Source organism: Neopsephotus bourkii, unplaced genomic scaffold, assembly GCF_033783945.1.
Source record: "Neopsephotus bourkii isolate Nb327-2 ecotype Australia unplaced genomic scaffold, CSIRO-AGI_Nbou_v1 NB_1589, whole genome shotgun sequence".
NCBI lineage: Eukaryota > Metazoa > Chordata > Aves > Psittaciformes > Psittacidae > Neopsephotus > Neopsephotus bourkii.
Window position 1 is genome coordinate 6190447 of NW_026902065.1, and position 21775 is coordinate 6212221.

The 21775-nt window shown below is 47.0% G+C and overlaps 1 protein-coding gene across 3 annotated transcripts in view; it reads left to right on the forward strand.

Moving 5' to 3' along the window:
• The first annotated feature begins 666 nt into the window (after window positions 1-666).
• CREB3L2 (cAMP responsive element binding protein 3 like 2) overlaps window positions 667-21775 on the forward strand; it is an 80189-nt gene continuing 59080 nt past the window's right edge. For all 3 annotated transcript variants that reach the window (XM_061371997.1, XM_061371998.1, XM_061371999.1), the window contains exon 1: window positions 667-977. In XM_061371997.1, the coding sequence (XP_061227981.1) occupies window positions 870-977 (108 nt within the window). In that variant the 5' untranslated portion in view covers window positions 667-869. The remainder of the gene's footprint in view (window positions 978-21775) is intronic.

Below are 21775 nucleotides of genomic sequence, written 5' to 3' on the forward strand. Positions count from 1 at the left end.
AACAAATCCCGAGCATTACCTGCTTTTCCTGCCTCCTTTTTAACCAAGCCAGAAGACCAAGTAATCCTGCTGAAGTCCACTGGAGCCCGGCAGCGGCACTGCTGGATGCTGAAGGGACGCAGCGGCTGCCTGTGGTTGCCCTGGCCGCTTCCCCTGAGCGCTCTCCTGCTGCCTGAGGTGGCGGACGAGTCCCCGGCCGGCTTCGCTCTCTCCCGTGGGCCGGAAGCCCCTTCCTTTGCCTCTGACCGGCAGGGCGCAGCTGAGGGACGGCTGAGCAGAGACCACAGGCTCCCGGGCGGAGTCGAGCCCTGCCCGACCCCCCTGGCCCTCACAACACCAGAGGCGGATAGGCGGTGCGGCGCGGCAGCAGCAGTCTTGTCGCTGTCTCATTGGCTGGCGTGCCTGCCGCTCCCGGTCCCCCTGGCGCCCCATTGGCAGCGCGGGGCACGGGGGTCTCCCTCCCGCTGCCGTGACGCGCCTGGGGAGCTCACGCCCACATTCCACAGCTGGAGCCGTGCGGGGGCCGAGCGCCGATTGGGGCGCGGCCCGCCGGTCAGCCGCGCTCCTTGCCCCCGATTGGCGGTCTCGGCGGCGGGGGCGTGGTCAGACGGGGGCGTGGGCGTGGCGTTTTCGCGGGGCGGTGGGGGCGCGGCGCGCAGCTGGCGGGTTGACCTGCCCGCCCCGTGTCCGCACACTCCCGGTGGGGACGCGGCGCGGGCCGGGTTAGGCTCCGCGGCCCATGGGAGTGGGTGGCTCGGTGTGAGCCGGTCCGCCGCGGGTGGGCGTGCAGGGGTCAGGCGGTGTGTGTGTGTGTGAGGGGAGGTGGTGGTGGACCGGCAGGCGGGGGTGTCCCGTTGCTGGCGGCCGTCATGGAGGTGTGCGAGAGCGGCGGGGAGCAGCCGCAGCTGCTGCACTGGGACCGCAAGCTGAGCGAGCTGTGCGAGCCCGCCGACCCCGACACCCTGCTGTGCCACACGGTGAGGAGCGGCGGGCGGGAGGCGGCTCCGGCCGGGCAGCGCCCCCAGGAGCAGCGGGGGGGCGGCGGGATGGGGCGGCCGAGACCCCCCCTGCGTTTCGGGGCGCCGTGGCGAGGGTCGTGCCGGGCGCCCTCGGCCTCCCCTGGGGCGGGTGGGGTGTCCCAGTGGGAGCGGGGGTCGCTGTGCGGTGGCCAGGATGTGCTCGCCCGCAGCCTCTTCCCGTGCCTCTGGGCCCGGTGTCCCCCGGGGGAGCGACGTATTGCCGGGTAGGCGCTGGGGCCTTGGGGCGCTCCGTCTGTGCCGGTATCACAGATCCCTCCCTCCGTGCACAGCACTGGTGGCTCAGGTCGGGGTCTCCAGCCTCTCGCTCCTTGCCCCCTGCCCCCTGCCCGGGCCTCGCCGACTCGCCGGGGCCGGTAGCCCTTATCCTGGCCCGGGCCCTACTTCCCTTGCGGCACCCCCGGCTTCTCCAGGGATCCCCTCGGGAGTCTTCTCCAAAGCGAGACTGTCCCGGCACCGTCCCGCTGCCTGGTGTCCCCAGCGCAGGAAGGAAGTGACAGAAGTTTTGGTGATTATTTTTGTTTGTTTGTTTTGGCTGCAGTCCGCGTAGTTGGGATAATCCCATGCAAATGCGTCCTGTTATCTTTGCTCTGCTGTTTCTTTGTGAATCCGGAGGCTTTTTTGGAAGCGCAGAGATACAACATTATACAGATGTGCAGCCACAAATCCTAAGTGGAAGTGAGCTGGCCCACTTTGGGACAGCATGCATGGAAGGCTCCTCTACCCTGCCGCTTGTGCAGAGCACAGAGCAGTCCAGCTTGGCACAATTGTCAAGCTGGTACTCGAATGGAGACCCAGTGTAACATGGTGGTGGTGACCAGCATGTGGCAGGGTGCCTTGGGAAAGGTGCTGCATCAGGTTCTGCGTTTCTTCCTTGTACCTAAGAGAGGGATGTGTAAATATCACCGTACAGAGAGGGACTGACCCAGCTGTTCTCGTGGGAGCAGGGGTGATTCCACAGAGTGATGTGCGGTGAGGCACCATGCTGGCGCTGTGTGGAGGTGTCAGTGTTAAGTCTTGAAAGGCAACCACGGAAAACCTTACTTGTGTGAGGTGCACAGTGGCCTCGCTGATCCGGGATCGTGTCCGGCACAAGCTCCAAGCCTCGTTTCAGCAGGAAGCAAGCCTGCTGTGCATGTGACCATCTATAAATATTGTTTGGCTTCTTTGTCTTTGAAAGTGCTTGGGATTCTTGCGCAATGTGTATCTTCTGGTAGATCTGGGGAAAAGCAATTATGTATGATGGTGGGTTGTTTTGTGGGGTTTCTTTACAGAGCAAACAGGAACACTTAACAATGGAAAACACTTCCTTCAAACAGCTTGTTTCTTGTGTTTTTTTCTTTACCATGACGGAGTCTTTAACAAGGGGAAAGTTGTGAATGAAAGGAGAGGCTCTTCAGAGATTTTACAGTTGTGCTGGAATACTTCCTCCTGCTTTGGATCCCTGCGATGAGAATGGAGTTGCCACTTTTTAACTCTGTTTTCTTATTTAGTGTTCTCATATTTTTTTAATTAGTGCCCTGAAGGGGATCTTGTGCTTGGGCTAGATCTTGTGGCTGCAGTGACATGGATATGTGTGTTTTCTGTCCTATTTCAAGGAGCCTGGGCCTTGGGCTAAAGTGTAGCCTGACAAAAAGCCATCCTGGCTGTCGGGTGGGTGGAAATGCAGTATTTTTCCCTCTGCTGTTTTCACGTTTTATTGGACATTTAAAGCTTCAGATGCTGTGATGAGGTGTGTTTTGCCAGAGGCAGTGCATAGGTGGTTCTGTAGAAACTTGGGCTGTGAGCCCCTTTGTTGAGAGTAATAGACTACCGTTGATTTATTTGTGTGGTGGTCTTGTTTGGTTGGTTTTTTTGGGAGTTTAAAACTTCTTTAGGCACTTGAAGTCAAATAAAAAGGCTTTAGGGTCTTGGAAGACAAAATAATAAGTTTGAAACAAATTCATCTTTTTTGGTTGTTTTTTGAATTCCAAAATAAGGTATCAGTAAAAAAATAAAAGCAGCTAAATACTGTGGATAAAGCAGTTGTAGTGAGGTATTAGGGTCTTTAGAGGGGAAAAAGAGAAGTTTTCTGAAACCTTGTCAAGTGGGACGTGATCCTACACATGGCAGGGGTGTTGGAACTAGATGATCATTAAGGTCCTTTCCAACCCAAACCATTCTATGAACATTCTCTGGGGGGGGGGAAGTACATGTTCCTGCATCCTGCTGTGCGGAGGAAAATATGGTACTTGGTATCATGAAACACAAGTTCTCTATTTACCTTTGTCCAAAACTTCATGGAATTATTTTCAAAAACCAAAACAAACAAACTCTCTGGATAAAACATCTGTTCTTCTCCTGGCTTATACTTTCCATCTGTGGGGACTGGTTTGACCCGGCTGCTTCTGCTGTGCTTGTAAACTTATTGCAGGGTGTTTCTGAAAAGACTGAGATAATGTACAGATAGAGCACAGAAGGGTCCCCTCGGGTGCTCACCACTGTGCTGTCATCTTCAGGGCTGAGGAGCATGTGCCCTATGTCATCTTCTGTGCTTTGCCCACTTCTTAGGTGTCCCGTAGCTGGATGTGCAAGGAAAATTCAGGGTGGGCTTAGGAAAGGTGCCTGGTATGATCACGAAGCCCTGGGAATACGAGTTTGGCTGGCAAGGGGAAAGAGGGAAGATGACAACTAAGGGGAGAGCTCACAATCAGGAAGAAGGATGAGTGTCCTTTGTCAGTTGCACTCTGTGTGCAGGCAGGTGACAGGGAGAATTCTGCCAGCCAGCTGCTTTTTGTGTATCTTAAGTTATGCTTTAACCTTTTTATGACCATAAAGGCTGTTCCTGGGTCAGGTTGACTTGAAGCTAGTAGATGAGTGTGAAAGTATGCATACACTTAAAAACTTGACCTCTATTTTAAATTGTTCCAGCCTGCCTTAATTACCAGGGGTGAAATCCAGCCCTCCCGGGGATTTACATTTCTCTGTAGCGGCTGATGATTTCACCAGCACTCAAAGCAGTGTGAGGAGTGGTTCCCTCACTCTGCTGATGCTCTTGGCGATGTTGTCACCTATGATGGGAGAAAGCAGGACCTCGAGGAGCTCAACTCTGGTGTTGGCAGGCAGCAGTACTTGAGGTGGCTCATTAGCATCTTCATAGTTCAGAGTAATCACCTGGATGCCAGATAGCTTTATAGCTGTTATTTTTCCAGAACGGCTTAGCTGCCCATCTAAGAAAAGGGGGAAAGGTTTCCTATAGGTGTATTTATGGCATATGTGATCTGTCTGCCATATATCATCTTCATATGCCCTGTAGCTTGTTATGATTGGGTGTCAGTAATACCATACCCTGGCATTGTGCAAGGTATTGTTATTGTTATTGTATGCTGCTTCTTTTTCCTGGCAGGCAAGCAGAAAGGAAGCACAAAGCCTGCCACTACCCAAAGGGAGCAAAAGTGTGGCCAGGTTACAAACTCTTCACCATCTTGCCGCTGCTGTTACTTCCCATAACACACAGGTGGACATGAAGTGGGAGAGCTCTGCTTGTGGTCGTGGGCCTCTGTTGGAGGTGATTGGTGGTTGTATGCAGTCCAGCTGGGACAGCATCTTCAGTGACAAATGCCAGATCTGATGCAGATGGATGTCTGACAAACATGCTGTGAAATGCCAACTACCTGTCCTATTGCTGGATGGGAGCTGACAAGCAGATGGTTCTTATGAGCTTTTGACATTTAAAACCTCCTTATTTAATATTGAGGAGGCAGGTTCTCCCTGGGCCCCCCCAATTTTCATGATTATTTTAACACGTTAGCTGCTGCCTGTTGCTTCCAGATGATAGCAAAACGCAGCTGAATGTCAGTGTAGCTGTGATCTTGGCATAGCAGTTATAGAACTACACCTTCCCTACAGGTACGTAGGGGCAACAGCTGGCTTATGTATTTAGGGCTAACTTCCCACATGTCATGTCCTCAGTGGTTAACTGAAAGATATTTCAAATGCTGAGTAGCCCAAATTGCTTATTCTTTAAGGAGCCTGACTATTGAACTTGAAGCTCATATGAAAAAGTTGAAATGCCTCAAATATCACATTGCTGATGCCATTATCTGAGTGATGTTTCAGCTCAGCAAGCCTGTTGCCATGTCACTGGTGATGCTGTGGGCAGCTCAGCACTGGAATATAGGTGCAGCATAGGCTGGCATGAGCAGAGGAGATATTCCAGGCCTTAGCAATCAAATTACTGTCTCCCTGCAAGAGCAAAACCAGAGTGATCCACCTCTGAAGGTTAGTGTTCAGTGATGGCTTGTGATAGCTTGTGATTGTCGTCTTAAGACCAGCTGTGGAAATGTTGAGCTGGCCTTACTTCCTTGGATACAAATCACCCATTAGAAGCGTCTGAACCTCACTGGGAGCTTGCTGTGACTCATTTCCTCTGCCACAAAAATCATGGTCACTGTTACTTTGTGTTTTGATGACTTCTGCAGAAGTGTTGCTTCTGAACAAGCTGCCAGGGATTGCCTCTGTTTTTCAGAGTACAACACTGGCAATAGTTAATTTAAACGGGTGGCAGTGCTTGACTTTTACAGTTTGTGTGTATTTAATTAAACGTTGTGGTTACCACAGCATATATGGTTGTGGAGCTGCATGTAGCTGTCTAAAATCTGGTGTCAGTACAGCTTGATCCATTTATTTATTTTTGGGGTGGAAGATACTTCATTTATTTGAAAGTGGGGTTTGGCCTGCTGCCCTTTAAACAAGAAAGCTGAAATCTCACGTTCTTTCTTCTCTATACACCTGCATATGGAGGACCAGACAGCTCACTTTAGGTGAAGTATTTATAAAGTCAGTACTTCCAAGGATTTTTGACAAAATCCTCCAGTAAAGAGTGGAAATCTAAAAGTGTGATTTTTTTTCTTGATTATTATTTTTAATTTTTACTAGTTATGTGCAAAGTTTGCACAAAGCAGTAGTGTTAAATTTTGAGAATTACTTTCCATATTAAAAAAAGCTGGAGGGCCACAACTGCTGAACAGCAGAGCTGGTTGTGTTCACTGCTTTGCACTGAAAGCCAGCCCCCACTTCTCTCATTTTCTTCCCAAATTTAAATAAGAAAACTATTCCTGCTTGCCAAGGAACATGTCAGGTACTCATAAATGGGTCTGAATGATCTACAGTTCCTCTAAAAGCTGTGATAAATGCAAGTGGGATACTTTGAAACTTTACCCTCCTATTTTCTGACAGTTAAAATTAGAAAAATGAGGGTATTGAGTTGCTGGCTGGTTTCATTTGGACTGGCTGTAACTTTATAGTGAAGTGCTTGATCTGCAGCGAAGCTGGGAGCTGGGAAAAAAACCTAGTCTGTCCTGGTACTGACTTTGAAGAGTGGGTGATAAGTCTGCTTTTAATGTACAAACCTGCTGTTTTTTCTCCTGATGGATGTGACTGATGTGCACTGTCCTCTGTAAATGTTTCCTTACTCTGGAAAGCCAGTCGTTAAGCGTGGAGCAGGCTGTGTGTGATAGCTGTGGTAAAAGAATTCATTCACTGCCTTACCAGACAGGGTTTTCCTGTGTCTGGAGTTGTTGAACTTATCTACAGAGCCCAGGGGAAACTTGTGCTCTTTGCAAGTCTCTGTTTGCAATTTGAAGAGTCCCTTCTTTGGGATCTTTCAGAGCTGGGGGTTAAGTAAGATTCCCATCCTGGGGTGGTGTGTGTGTGTGTGTGTGTGTGTGTGTGTGTGTGTGTGTGTGACCAGTGTTCTATTAAAGCAGTCTTGCTTTTTAGGATCACCTGTGTCTGTGAAAGAGGCTGATCTGACTAGGTGCAGACCCCGGATGGGGATGTCCAGTTTGATTTGATCTTTTTGTGTTCCTTTTGCTCTCTGATGCACTCTGACTTCAGCCATAGCAGTTAAATTGTGGCTTTATGTCCTCCTCTGCCCGTCTGCTTGTACACTGTGAGGTCAGATCATCTTTGTGCCAGCAGTGAAACAAAGCAGTAAAAATATATATAAAAAATAAAGCAAAGAGGCCTTTGACTGATGTACCACTGGCTGTTTCTTAGTCTGTCTCAGCTTCCTGTGGCTGTCACCTATACCACCACCTGGTAAAACCGCTTTTATGTCAGAGCTGCCCGACAGATACGGGAGGGAAGAAACTATTGCAGAATAAAAGTGCTTCAGGAGCCATTGTGCACAGCAGTACCATGTTGTGGTAACACAGCATGGTTCCCCTGGGCTTTTGGGGAGCTTGTAAGCCTCCCTTAACAGGCTTTTTTGCAGTGCTAAGCTAAAGTGGATGTGCTCACCTTTGTTACAGCAGGAACAGGGAAATGTTGGACTCATGAGGGAGAGAGGTTTTTACTGGGGCATGTAGTGACAGGACAAGGGGCAATAACTAAGCTGGCAGAGAGGAGATTTAGATCAGAAGTTAGGAAGAAATTCTTCACTCTGAGGGTGGTGAGACACTGGCACAGGTTGCCTGGAAAAGCTGTGGCTGCCCCATCCCTGACAGTGTTCAAGGCCAGGTTGGATGGGGCTTGGAACAACCTGAGAGGTGTCCCTGTCCATGGCAGGGGGGTTGGAACTCGATGGGCTTTAAGGTCCCATCCAACCGAAACCATTCTGTGAGCTAGCACCTTGTCAGCAGCACAGGTCCATGGCCCTGCTCCTGCAGGGCGTACAGACCTACCCAGGACTGCAAGGACCAAGGCACCTAGCTTATACAATGTCTTGCTGTTCGTCCCTCCAAAGAACTGTATGGTCTCTGTCACTGTGGGCTCATTTTCTTTTGGTGCCTCAGCTACCAAGGTACCCCTGAGATGCTTAGTTGTTGGTTTGCAAGTGGAGAGCTGGTTCTTTGAAAGCAGCTCTCTGTCTCTGAGCAAGTTATCTTGCTGGCTTTGCACTTGCAGATAGATGTTGTCTTTTTGTGCTGTATTCAAATATCAGTTATCTGACCCTGCTGTCCTTCGTATTATCTGTACTCCTTCCTCCCTGCATTCCTAAAACCTGTTTTCCAATCACTTTGTAATACTTGGTTTAAACATCCATCATCTGTTTCCTCTGTCTTGGATTGCTTCTCTCCCTTCTGGAGAAGGATCATCTTGTGGGTGAGACTTTAGCAATTATTGATAGCCAGTCAGATAGGGTGACTAACCTAGCTCAGTGGCATTTTTCACAGACCATATTGGCTGCTTACCCTGAGCTTATGAGGCCCTCCCTTTAACTCCTCCGATTACCAAGAGCAGCTTTCCTTTTTTCCAAGGGAGATGGGTTTTGAGTGGGGCCCTGAAGGGCTTTCTCACAGTACAGCTCTACGTCTGTTTCTTCAGGGAGGGCACGTTTCTGCTCTCTATTCATCTCTCTGAATTATGGATATGAGGAATCAGTACTGTCTGGATGCCCTTTGGCTGTGTGGTTTTTTTCTGCGTAACAAGACCTGAACAGTGCGGTCCTGCACCTGGATGTAACCACAGGCTGTTGTGGTAGCTGCTGGGGAGCTCATCCAGTTAAAGGACTTTCGTGCAAGAAATAAGCTTTCAAGGGGTATCAGTTCCCTGACATAGCTTACCCTGTAGCAACCCAGGTTCTGGTGCTGATGTTGGGAGGGCAGGAAATAATGTTTGGCTGGGAAAGGTGTGGTGGAACTGCTTTGTGGGCTAAAGTGGGAATAGTAGACTGGGTTGCTTTATGGGTTGTGCTTAGATGTAATTCTGATGCGTGCATGTGTGTATTTGATACCAGTGGACTATGCTTCGGATGTCTCAAAAGAAAGGAGATTACCTAGAGGAGGCAGTTGTTCAAAGATCAATAGGAAAAAGGGTTATTTGAGAGTAATATGGATGTGTAGCAAAGAAATGGACAGACCCGAAATTCAAAGAAGCACTCATGTTGGATCCAGTCAACGGTACTGCCACCCCTCTGTGGTGCCGAGTGTTAGTGAAAAGTGGAGGCTGTCTTGGAAGCTAAATTGTTTGTCTTGTATAAAAGTGACAGAAACAGAGTGAAAAAATTAATCTTGGCTTAGGGCCACAATTTTACTGGCAAATATATTACCCTTTCACCTCATTTAAGCGAGTAATAGGCAGTAAAGAAGTCAGGGCAAAAATGGTGAGGTCTAATAAGGCATAGCAGATGCCCTTTAATAAGGGCATTGCATCCACTGTCTCCAGACTGAGTTGCTAAGCTCTTCATGGCAGGAGTTGTCATTCTCTCTGTCTGTGAGCTGTCAAACGTAGCTTGTGACTGCACAAGAGTCCCTGAATTGAGTTGCATCAGTGCTAAATGTGTGCAGGAAGGATTTAAATGCTGTATCAAATAAGGAATGATCCCAGTCATGAGGGTAACCTGGCAAGCAGGGAAGGCAATGTGAGAAAATAAGGAAAGGCTGGTTAAATGGGATAAACCTGAATTGCTAGAGCTGTCCCCATAGCTACCTTCCATCCAAATGTGTAGCTTACGAGTGCCAGTGACCTCTCTGTGCCTTCACTGTGTCTTGGAAACTACTTACTACTTTTTTTCCCCCTGCCATCTGCTGCTAACTGGCTTTCAATCTTCTGTACGTGATCTGGCTCTGCCGTGGTGACAAGCAAAAATCCAATGGAAAAATGTGACACCCACTTCATCTCTTTCCCCTCTGCCAAGGAAAAACATTTCCCTGCGGCTGTGCTTTGTCCTTCCACACAATCTGTTAGTCATATGGGGTGAGAAACAGAGACCAGGATGATCTGATAACCTCTTAGACCTCTGGACAGGCACCTGAAGGAGCTTCAGGCCTCCTTCCTTGTGAAGTCTGATGTGTCCTGAGCAGAGATGCAGGAGGGAAGTGTACTGGTATTGGTGGAGGTTTCTCCCTTATAGCATAGGGTCAAAAAGCAGTATTGCTGATATGCTGTAGTGGCTCACCTGGAGCTGCATTTGCTGGGCACCTGCCTCTTCTGCAGCTCTGCCAGCCCTGTTTAGTGACACCCTGCAGCACTCATCTTCCAGCTTTTGCTGGAATTGGGGTTGCCTGCAGAGGTAAGGTGTGCGCTCCCTTCCGTGAGATATGCAGACCTCCAAAAGAGAGGTCACTTGCCCTTGTTCTGCACTGAAGACAGTGAGTGCTGCCCCTCATTTTGTGTGCAGACAGGGTCTTCATTTAGCTGTGGCTAAATGCTTTTAAGCATATAGTGTCTTGTGAAACAATAACGTTTTTAAGACCTGACTGGATAAAGCCCCAAGTTACCTGCTCTGAGCATATTGCATTGATCATATGCTCATATTGCAATATACTCATTGACCATATTTAGGCAGGAGGCTGGGCTAGAGACCACCTGAGCCCTCTTCCAGGTGGAGCTGTGTGCTATGGTTCCTTCCACAACAGCCCTGGACCCAGCCTTGCTCTGGTTTAGATACGACACTGCTAGGCAGAATCTGATCCCTGAGTTTTTCATGTCCTTGTTACACTATTAAGTGATTGAGGCCACCTGGTTTTGCTGGTTTTTGTTAGAAAATTGTTGTTTCTGATGACCATAGTTTCACAAAAGCAATGTTCTGGTTTGGATTTACTGAAATGGGCAGAAGGAAAACTGAACTGAGTTCCAGCTGTCCTGGACAGATGCTTGTTTCTGTGTGTATGTTTTCTTTCTGTGCAGCACACATGATGTGCAGAGTGGTGTGTTGGACCCCTGGTTTGGTTATGCACCCATAATTTTGTTCTGGATTTTCCTGATAAAATTCTGGGAGCCTTACCTGCTTGCTCTTCTGCTGTATGATAGGACCATATAAGAGCCTACACCATTTGTGACAAGGCTGTCATTATGCACCCTGAAGTCTACAATGACTGGCTACTACCTGTCCTAATTCCTTTTTGTGGCTAACCCTGAAACTCTAGGTGTGGGACGAGACCACCCTGTGTAGTAGCTTGTGTGACTAGCTTAGAGGTTTATAAGACCTAAAACCTGGAAAACAGCCAACAAAACCCAAACACCCCAAGCCCTGAATACCAAGCAGGTCTTTGTTCCTCCACCCCTGGAGTAAGTTTTGTGCACAAGGGGAAGCTTATCCCAAGGCTGCTTTTTTCCCCGGTCTCCTTATATTTCTTCTGTTGGCCTCAGTAATCTGCTTGCAATGTTCTGATTTTGTGGGGGCTATCTGAAAAAACATGTGTATTCTCATTTATGGAGCTTCTAGTACCCACAGAAGAGATTTGTGTGAGTAGATCCAAAACTCAATAGCAGTAAATTGCTGAGCTGCTCCTGCAGCTTTTCTCGCAGTAAAAGGGATGTGACTGTTGCCTTTGGGGAAAGCTTGGACAGGATGAGATCTTCAGGAAGGACCACGACTAAGAAGGTCCTTATTTCTTGCAGCCAGATACGTGGCTTTTTGGATCTGTCTTGGCTAGCAAAGGATGAAGGCTGAGGAAAATACGACATCTGAGCTGTCTGCTTTCATACCTCCTAATAAGAAGCAGCGGCTGACTTTCTGCAAAACATCTGCCTTTCTCATCACGGGTGTAGCTGGCCTAGTCATCAGCACTGACATTATGTCTTGCTCCAGCTCCTCAGTGCTGCAGCTTCTTTCTCCTCCTCCCCTCCGGCATCCATCCGTCTGCCCTGCACAGCTGCGTGTGTGATTCAGTGTTGTGACTGGTGTGTTTGGGACAGGCTGGGAAGCTGTGTTTTTCAGAGAAAAGGCATAAAGCATAGGCTTGGTTTTGCTTGGTTTTTCTTTTTGAAAGAAGGAAACTGAACTGACCCTGCCTACAGTCTCTGATGCCTCCCTGGTGAAATGCTGTGGGGACTGAGGGCTCTCAAGGGGTGTCTGTTCTGGCTGGCTGTGGCCCATCTGCCATTCTTCTCATCGGAAGGCATTTCCCCCATCCCTTTTCAGACCAATGCCTGCATGTCTGCCTGCTCCCTTCCCTCCCAGCACCCTTCCTTGAAGGAGCCAAAGCTGAGACTTGCTGGGAAGCTCCTGCCCAAGGTTATCAAATCAATAACAACAGCTCTCCAGTCATCTGGGGAATGCAGAAGCAGGCGGATGCAGAAGGGCTCCAGATGTGCGAGGGTGCTGTGCCGCAATCCTGCCTTTGGGGTACTCAGCTGGCTTGTCCCACTGGCAGTTGGAAGGCATAGCTCAGCATCACTCCTTGGATAAACAGGCATGGCAGAAATGAGCTTTGGTGCTATTTTTAAGGCATGAGCTTTCTGAATGCAAAATTTGTCTCCTCCTCGTGCCTTGGTGCTCTTGCAGTTCTGTTTCTATTTGGCTGGTTTGCACCTCATGGCTTTCAGTGGATGCTGTCACTTACAAGAAGGACTAAAAGAGAAAGAAAAGTCCTATTTTTGTACTCGCACAGGGTGACTTGTGACTTCTCATTCAGCTGTACTAATTCAGCTGCATTCCTATTGCCTATTATCTTTCTCTGCTGAAAAAGCACAGTAGGGAGTCTGCTCTGGGACTTAGGAATGTTTATCCATTGCTGTTGCTTGTTTGTTGGGTTGTTAGAAATACGTTGCAAAACTGCAGGGGAAAGATGGACTTCATTTGTGTTGCTGATTTTTTTCTCAACTACAAATACGTCTGCAACATCAAAACTAAAAAAAGAAAAAGGCACTGACCTGGAAAACTGTGCAGTAAATGTCTTGTGTCTTCTCCTAAAAAGAAAATGAAGTCATTTCATGTCTACAGCATCCTTTTTAGCTTTCATGAGAAAGATCTGTAAGAGAAGCATACAGACAGCCCTCTCCTCTGTACCTTGCTTGTAACAGCTTTCTGGCAAGATTAGTTGGGAATTAAAAATCTTACTTGCTTTTAAGGTGTGGCTTCAGTGTTTAAGAGGGACATTATATGATACGGTAGCTGGGATGGAGCTACTGGAACTACAGGGAACTTCTGGGCTTGCTTTATTTTTGTTTCAAATTTGAGGTATTTGAGGGGAAAAGGGAGATTGGAGATACAGGCATGAAATGAGAATCTGCAGAAACTTGCATTGCTGAAGGCCAAGGGAAGAGACAATTGAAGTTACTCAGTGGAGAAAGCTGTAAAGTCTGTGTGTCAAAGGAGCCAGGGTTGTGACTGGGGATGGCCAAGTAACGGCACCACTGCTATTGCAGGGATTAAGGTGTTGAAAAGTATGGTTTGGGGAGATGCATGCAGACCTGGGGCTTGTGTCAGTATGCTATAGTTTGGCTGTGGGCTGTTAATTCTTGATGCCAGGATATCTGAGAGAGAGAGGCTAATTTGAGAGAATTCAGAGAACAACAGCAGAAGTAAGTGGTTGAAATAGCAGGTTTATGAGGAAGGATTAAAAACCTTAAATACGTATTGCTTTGACAGGTGTTTGGAAGAGGATGTGGAAATGATATGATCAAAACAGTTTATGCTAAGCTTACACTAATATTATGGAAACTTTGTTCTCAGTTTCATATGATGTATATAATATAATTTTCAGTATCAGTACCAGAATAGAGTCTGTGAAAACTTTGGTTACAGCTGTGGTTCTCATAACACAGAGATAATGAATATTGTTGTACCCACGGCAAGATCCTTCAGAGCTTTGTGCTTGGAATAAAATTATCATTATCATGCAGGGGATTATGAATTTTAAGCTATCATTATGCTATTCTTTTTTTTAAATGCTAATGTCCTCTGAAAATACCTTTTCTCATTTTGCCCAAAGTAATACCTACAAATTAGAGAGGAGTAAAAAAGAGTGAGTGTGAAGTAGGGAAGAGCTGAGGATGATCAGCTAGGACTGTCCAAGGGGAAAAGATGATATTGGCAAACAGACAAGTAGAAAGGGGACTTTTTTTTTTTTTTTTTTTATGGTGTAGTGTGAGAATTAACTATTGCCAGTAATCAGGTTACAAAACGTCTTGGAACCAATGAATCTAGATAACTGGAAATCCGGATAGGCTGAAAGGTCCCAGAGGAGAAGTTTGGCTTGTTGACACTGATTTTTGTTGGGTCATGACATCGTGAAAACATTAAATTGATTAAGAAAGAGTAAAGGGGAGGAAGTAAAAACTGTGCACTGGATATCCTGGAATCAAACTTATTTAAGGATACATGGAATCTTGTAGGATTCAGTATTTAGAGTGGAAGGATACAAATACGATTTAACTCTGGAAGGTAGGATTTTATGAAAAGCAGTATAATTGGACAAATCTGATTTGATTCTGTCAGATGAAAAAGAAAATGGAGACCCTTTGCAAGTACTTGGATATTTATTTCATTGTAGTGATTAAAAATTTATACTCCGAGTAGCTGCTACTGGACAGTCGGTGTCCGAAGACAGATTTATTCGGTTCTGCCAAAAGGTACCAGACAGGAGGCTTCTCATGGTTTTCATCTGTGATCCAGAAGCAAAGTTATGTGTCTAAGAACAAAAAATGTGTCCATATCTATGGGACAGGTGAATGTGTGTGTTGGAATCAGAACTTGGGGAAAATGGCCTAGAGTTCAGAGTAGATGAATGGCTCCGTGTGCTTTGTTAAGGTGATTCTGAAGGAAAAATGCTTCTTTTGATAATTCATGTTAGAACTGGAAAGCGTAACAACATTAACAACAAAAAAAGCTAAAAATACACTTGAGTTGGGGAAAAATGCTAATTTCTCAGTCTTTGAAGCACACCCATGTTCTGTTCTAGCAGTTATGTTTCAACAAAGGACAAATTATCAGGCCCTATAAAAGGGTACCTCAGGGAAATTGTGGGCTGGGACATGTGGAAGGGTCATATTGGGAAGGTCTCATAGTCCTTTCTAGCTTTAAATGCTATAAAACGTTATTGCTGGGCCTGTTGACTCTCTGGAGTCAACATGCTCATGGTCAGCAAGACAGAATGTACAGAACACCCTATGTGACTCCTTTAATCTGTCCAAATGCATCACAGCATTTGGTCATTCTCCTCCACTGTGTTGATTTCAGTGGAGTCTAAACAAATGCTTTAATCTCTTCAAGGTATTTTGAACAGTTTATCTTTGTCATGACACTCCTTGGCCCATATAAAAGGGGACAGCATATAAAGCATGTGGGAAGGATAAGATTTCTGGTAGAAAAAAGGCATTAGTCCTGAAATACAAGGCTACCTTTCTGTATGTTCCCTCTTGGATGTGAGTACCAAAGACAGCCTTGTACTCCCTGTACCTCTGTCTGGGACGGACTGGGTAATCCATATCTGATCACCATCAGTTTGTGCAGGGTCTTCAGCCCTGGCAGGTGAAGGAGGGCAGAAGAAAGGAAGAAATGAAAGCTGTTATGGTGAGATGTGTGGAAAACCCAATAGACTGAACATAAAAGGAGGTGGGATGAATACCCAGACAGAAAAGGAAAGTTTAGCTTTCATTTTAAAAGTAGAGCTAGCTGAAGGTGGCAGCTGGTACGATCCCAGTTGTACCAATGGTACCAACTTTAACCCTGATTTTTAAGAGTGGAAGATTGTTCTTGGCCCTCTGCCTCTTTCATCACAATACTACAAGTCTGTGCTTGTCTACACCACCAGCTGGAGGAAGCTTAAAATCGATTGCCTGTGGCAGTCCTTACCTTATTGACATCTATCCAGAACTTCTGTAGCATTTTAACAAGCCAGGTAGTTTGTATGTGGTGCAGGGTTCATCTCGCCGTATTTTACATGGGACTTGTGTTCAATTTTAGCACACAGGTTGAGGCAGGAGGAGAAGAGTGCCCAGGACATATAGAAGGGTGAGTGATTCGTCTTCCTTAACATGCTCTGGGATTAGGTAGCTGGCAGACAGAAGATGCTGCCTTAAATGTCCTCCATTGTATGGCATACCCTTCTCTGGTGGTGGTGCTGCTTTGGATTTACTTCAGAATATGCTAAGAGGAAAATATTTTATTCTAGTGTGGACAACAGATGTAGGTTGGAAACATGCGAAAGCTGTACTGGCAACATGCAAAAGCTGTATTGGAAATGCAATGATCACCAGGAGAGTGCCCAGCTTCTCTGAAGCAGTGTTGCTTCTCCTTTGGGCATAAAGCTCCCATAGTGCCTGTGATGGCTTTTTTTTTTTGAGGGGGGAGTGGCTGCACTCGTGAAATGACCCCTTCCTGACCTGCTGCTTGACGTGGGGTGCCTCCTGGAGAAGCACTGACAACAGGTCTGGCTGGGAACGAAGCTCCTCCTCAGCTTGATGGCCCTGTCAGGCTGGTTGGGCTCAGCTGGGTCTACCAGCAGAGACTGAGGCTGCATGTGCTGCTGGGAGTCACCACTCATGCCTGTCCAAGGGTGAAAGAGAGATGAGCAGTGCTGGTCCTTCAGCACCAGTTAATTAGTGGAGCAGAGGGGTACTCTGTGACTACCCTTGCCGTCCTGCTGCAGAAAGATAACCTGCGGCAGTGGAGCAGTAGCACAGGACATTCAATGCCTTAAACTGCTCTAAGTGCCCATAGCCTGGACATGTGCTTAACCTGTGATTGATGGATAGCAGATTTATCTTTGCCTTATCTCATTTCTGCTTGGCTTATGTAATGGAGCTGAGCTCCTCGCAGCGATAGACGCTGCAGCACATGGTTGGCAGATTAGAAACAGATCTTTGCTTCTTGGACCTGGTGTGCCTGTACAGGAGCAGCATGAAGGGCAGTTCTGCTGTTCTAGATTGCTGCCTGTACCCCAGAAGCAGCCTCTTTGCAGTGGGACACCTGGGTTATGGACAAGACAGAACAGAAAATACAGAAATAAAAGCACAAGTGAGGTGTAAAGCTTCCCCTGCCCCAAGAAGTGATTTTTAAAAGACCTTGACTTTCAAAGTGCTGCTAGAAGGCCTTGGAAGGCCTTCCTTTCAATTTCCAATTTCACTTCTTTTGAATAACTTTTTCCTCGCTTCCTTGAACCCTTCTAAGGCACTTTCAGGCAGGTGTCCCAAAAAACTTGATTCATGCTTCTGTATAGATCTCTGACAGCAGGTCTGGTGTTTGAGCCAAGAGGCTACACTCCGTCAGTTTAGTCTAGCAGCAAGGAAAGAATGTGAGTCAAAGGCCGGTGGAGATAATCCAGAGTGAATGAGCACATGCCAGAGAAAATCTGGATCAAGTAGGGGTGGGAAGAAACCTGGCGACAAATGGGACAAGGAAGTGTAATGAGTTGTGTGCAGGCCAGGCTGTGACTTCAGTGGTCTGCAATACGTACCAAAGAGAAATGTCTGTGCAGGACTGCTGGGAAATGGCTCTGTGGCTATCGAAAATGTGTCCATGAAATGCATTGCTTCAGAGCTCTTGCTTTAAGCAGGGATATTTGAACAATCTTGGACTTGAGTGTGTTTTTGGCCGTGACAATTTGTACCCATACAGGTGCTGATCTCTTCCTCTGTACTTTGGAGGGGAGAGGGGTCTGGTGTGGAAATAGCCCTGAGGTTACGTATAGGCTGGTGCAGTGTTTCGTAGCAGCAGGGAGAAGGTAGCTGTTACAGTTTTCTTCTAGTCTTTAGGCAGATTGTCAAAGATTTCTGTAAAGTACAAGGGCACAATTAACGTAACCAGCACTTTCAGGCTCCTAACCACAGCTCTCAGCAGTCCCATCTGTGACCCACAGAGACACCCAAGCCCCAGCCATCAGTAAACATGCTGACAAAACAGTCGTGCTTCCCAGAACATGCTGCAAGTTAGTTTAGCTGGGGGCACAGCAAAGACTCAGTTCCTTGAGCAGCATCCTCTGTTTCTTCCTGGTTTGGTTTGAGGGGGGGTGCCTGTGTTACATCACTCCTCTGAGCCTCTTCTTGGAAGCTCTGTGCAAGCCTGCCTGTTTCCAGTTAGTGACGCAGTGCTTCAGGAGGCTGAGCCAAGCCAAACAGGGATGTTCCTGCTTAGGGAGTGAACGGTGAGGCCTCTATACTAGGACCTTATGGGCAGTGTACTGACAGGCAGTTTATTTGAATGCTCAACCACCATGTTAACTTCTCACAGTCTTCTTTTTAGCAAATAATTTTTCTATCCTGGTGGTGTTCATTTGAAGAAAAAAAAAACAAACAAAAACGTTGGGGTGGGGGGTGAGATGAGGAGAGGAGAGTTTTTCCATCCCTCTCTGTCGGTGAGGGAAAACAAGGTTATAAAATGTTATTCTTCACAATTTTATGTGAGGAACAGCTCTGCCCCGTTAGGGTACTTTCCCCAGTATTATCTAGTGCTCAGTTTCTCAAACTGGTAGACAGGCTCATGTGAAAGGGCAGGCTCATGTGTAACAACTCAGGGGAGTAAAAGGGGCTTCTAGTATTTTATTGGGAAATTATATAGCTGTAGGATTTGTTAAGGGGGTCCAGGGAAGGGCAGAGAGAAGTAGAAGACCATCAGAGGAATGCGTGTTATTTGAGTTAACGCCTGTCCTAGAAATCGTACGGCGCAGGAAGGTGGTCAAGGCAGAGGGGTGTTGCTTCTGCTCCCTACCTTGCTGGTAGACAAGGTAGGGACAAAGTAATGTTGAAATGCTGTATAAGTTTAAGAAATGTGTAACTTTAAGAAATTTTGGAAGCTGTAAGTGGAAGGTGCATCTTTTGCTTAGTTATGGTGATATGTAGCAATAAGGGAAAGTGAAGATCTTGCTCATTAATATTGTGAGATTTTGCTAGATAGATGTGTATGTGAAAAAGAAAACATAGAACCATGAAATATTTTGCAGACTACCTTGCATATGCAGTACCTGAAATATGACTTACTAACGGTTTATTAAAATAATTCCTTTTATGATTTTATAGTTGTTTCCAGCCAGCTCTAATCTTACAGTGAGCTTGAACAACACAGGAGTTATACTGCTGTTGAACTGAAGATGCCATCCAGGTGGCTTGTCCTACTTGCTAGGCATTGCTTCTTACACAGGAGCCACAGATCTAGTATCTTTTGGCAGGGCTGGATCACTAACACTGCTGCAGTGGTGGCATCCCAGCTTGTCACACTGTGTAAATAGGGAGGGAGGGACTCGTAACTTCTGAGTACATCTGTGGTGTGGGTGGGTGGTTACAGATTCAGTGGGCTATGGGAGGGCGGCTGAGCGAATATTTTACTGCAGTTGTCACAGCTATATATGGAAGACCAGAAAAAAAATCATTGCAGTGGTCAGGCTGCTTACCAAAAGAGCCTCAGCTGAATTTTCTTTACCAATTGCTTCAGTATGTCTGTGTTGTTTCTGTAGTAAGAAGCAAGTTGGGTACTCTGTGTCTGATTGATAGCAAGCAGTCCAGAGATGAGTAGATACTTCACTCTGAGGCTGCCTGTGGTGACCATAAACAATCGTAAAGCACTTTGTCACCTAGTGCAGTCTTTTTTGATGGCGTTTAAGAATATCGTATGCCAGAAGCAGATGTTGTCTTCAGTGGGAAGGCTTGAATAGTTGTGTATTGCTTAGTGCCCTCCCAGGGCTCACAGAGGCAATCTTATAAGTATAGCCTGCAGGACCGATTCTTTGGTGGGAGCCAATGCCCAAGCAGACAGAGGCAGCCCTGTCATGGAAGATGGTCACATCTAGCAGCAGCATTGGTGCAGAAGCAGTACTTGTGCAGGAGGTGGGTTTGTAAGCAGATGTGGCTGAGCAGATGTGTCTGCTCTCAGTGAGAATAAGCCATGCAGGATTTCACTAGATTTCACCCCATACTGCTCTGCCAGGGTGGTCTGTGTTCGCTAGAATAGTGGACCTCAAATCCATCTTCATGGAACTGGGCTGGAGCAGCAGATGTGGAGTTAAGTTGTTCTCTCTCTGAGGGAACAGAGGCCACTGGGAAGGATGGTGACTTCTGCTGAACATGGATAATAATTCAACACAGCTTCTGGCAGGTTATGCCAGTTAAGAATTTTTATCTTAAAATTCCCAGTGACACAGCAACACTAGGATTTTCTTGGTGATGCTCTTTCCTGTGGAGTACTGATGCCGCAGGATTTGGAAAAGAGGCTCAGACAGCCAAACCATGCCTTTCAGTGGAAGAGATATGATGTAAGGTCATGGTGTAAGAGACTGCGTGTTCATAAACTCCATTTGCATTTGAAATCTGGTGTGGTGGCTTCAAATTCAGTATTGCATTTGGAATGTGCCTCTTTGTTGTGCTCAGTCTTCAGTTTTAATGATAGAGCTGATGGTTCTGAGTAGTTTGCATGTGACTGCCAGAACTTGTACAGTTTTCAAGATGTGCTCTCATCCATTGCATATGGGCAGCATTTAGCCTCTTGAGGTGTAAACGACAGGTTGCCAAAGTTATGTTTCATAGCTTGATATTGTTATAGCATTCCTCCTTGCATGCTGGGTTTCCAGGCATGTCGGGGTTTTCTGAAATGTGTTCCATCAGTTTTGTTCGCACTGGTTTGTGTCCTCTGAAAGCCCTACTTTTTCCACCACTACCAACAGCAAAAACTGACTTCTCAGAGTTCCAAAAAACCCAGCTGTTACACAAAAATGAGGGTAAGATAAGACTGTCGTCACCTAGGCTGGAGGATGTTCAGGGGAAGTTCAGGTTAGATATAAGGAAGAAGTTTTTTACTGTTTGGGTGGTGAGGCACTGGGAAGTTACCCAAAGAAGTGGTAAATGCTCCAACCCTGGCAGTATTCAACGCTAGGTTGGATGGAGTCTTGGGTAACGTGGTCTAGTGGAAGGTGTCCCTGCCCATGATAGGTGGGATGGAACCAGATGATCTTAAGGTCCTTTCCAGCCCCAAAAATGGTTTGATTCTGTGTCCCTTCAAAGCCTTAGAATAAGCAGGGGAGCATGCCATAGCAGTAGCCTGCCTCATAATTGCTCCCCTTAAGAAGGCAAAAAAAGAAACCAATCCCCCAAAACAGCCATCCAGGACAGACTGAAGCATTGGAAGCAGAAACATGCAATTAAAAAAAGCTGCGTGCACACAGCATTCCCAGACATTCCTGCAGCTGCAAGCTCCCGGCACAGTATCCAGGCAGGCTGGACCACTGCCAGCCCCCTCCCTGGGCAGGGGCTCTGCTGGGGAGCCGCTGGAGGATGGCGGGGAGGCTGGGCTTACTGCTTTCCCTCCACAGGGTGATGAAATGGGGTTTCCAAGGTCCTGTCTCTGCTCAGAAAAGTCTCATTCTCTATGTGCCTTGGACAGGCTGCACTGAAGGAAGAAAGAGCCTCAGAAAACCATCTGAAAGGGAAATGGAGCAGCTTCCCTCCAGTGGGGAGCCCACCTCTACCTTAAACCCTGCCTGCACAGTCCCTGCTCTGTGCGCCTGCGGTGGAGCAGTCTTACAACAAATGTGTCTCTGTTTCATTTTGGGTTGGTGGGGAAGGAACAGGGGTCAGCACCAACAGTCAGGCTTTTGAGACCGTGGGAGCCTTGCATGAGTTTGTAACTTTTAACCAAAACCTGTTGAACTTGTATGGTTTTATTCTGCCAGAGGAATGATGTAAATACAGGGGCTTAACACGTCAGTTACCAGCAGTTACCCATAAGGTGTGAGAGCAGGGTTGGGGCTGTGGTGGGGTGAACTGTGGGGATGCTCTTGCCTCTTGAAGACAGCAACTGTGTATGTGCTTTGGGCTGAAGTAGCTCTGAAGCCACTCTGAGCTTGTCTTTCTTTGCTGGTTTCCAAAATATGTGTTCTTCCAAGGGTGGTGTTGGGACTGAGAGAAGCTGTATTTACTTCATTCATTAAATCAGTGGCTTGGCAGAACAGCTCTTGATGTTGCTCTGATGTCTGAGAAAGGTGATCAGCTCTATCATTTGGGCACTGAGTAGTTTTTAGTTTCAAATACGGGTTTTAAAGCATGCCCATGTGACTTGGGGAGCTGTGGCACAGCATTGCTTAGCCATGCTGCTGCCTCCAGTT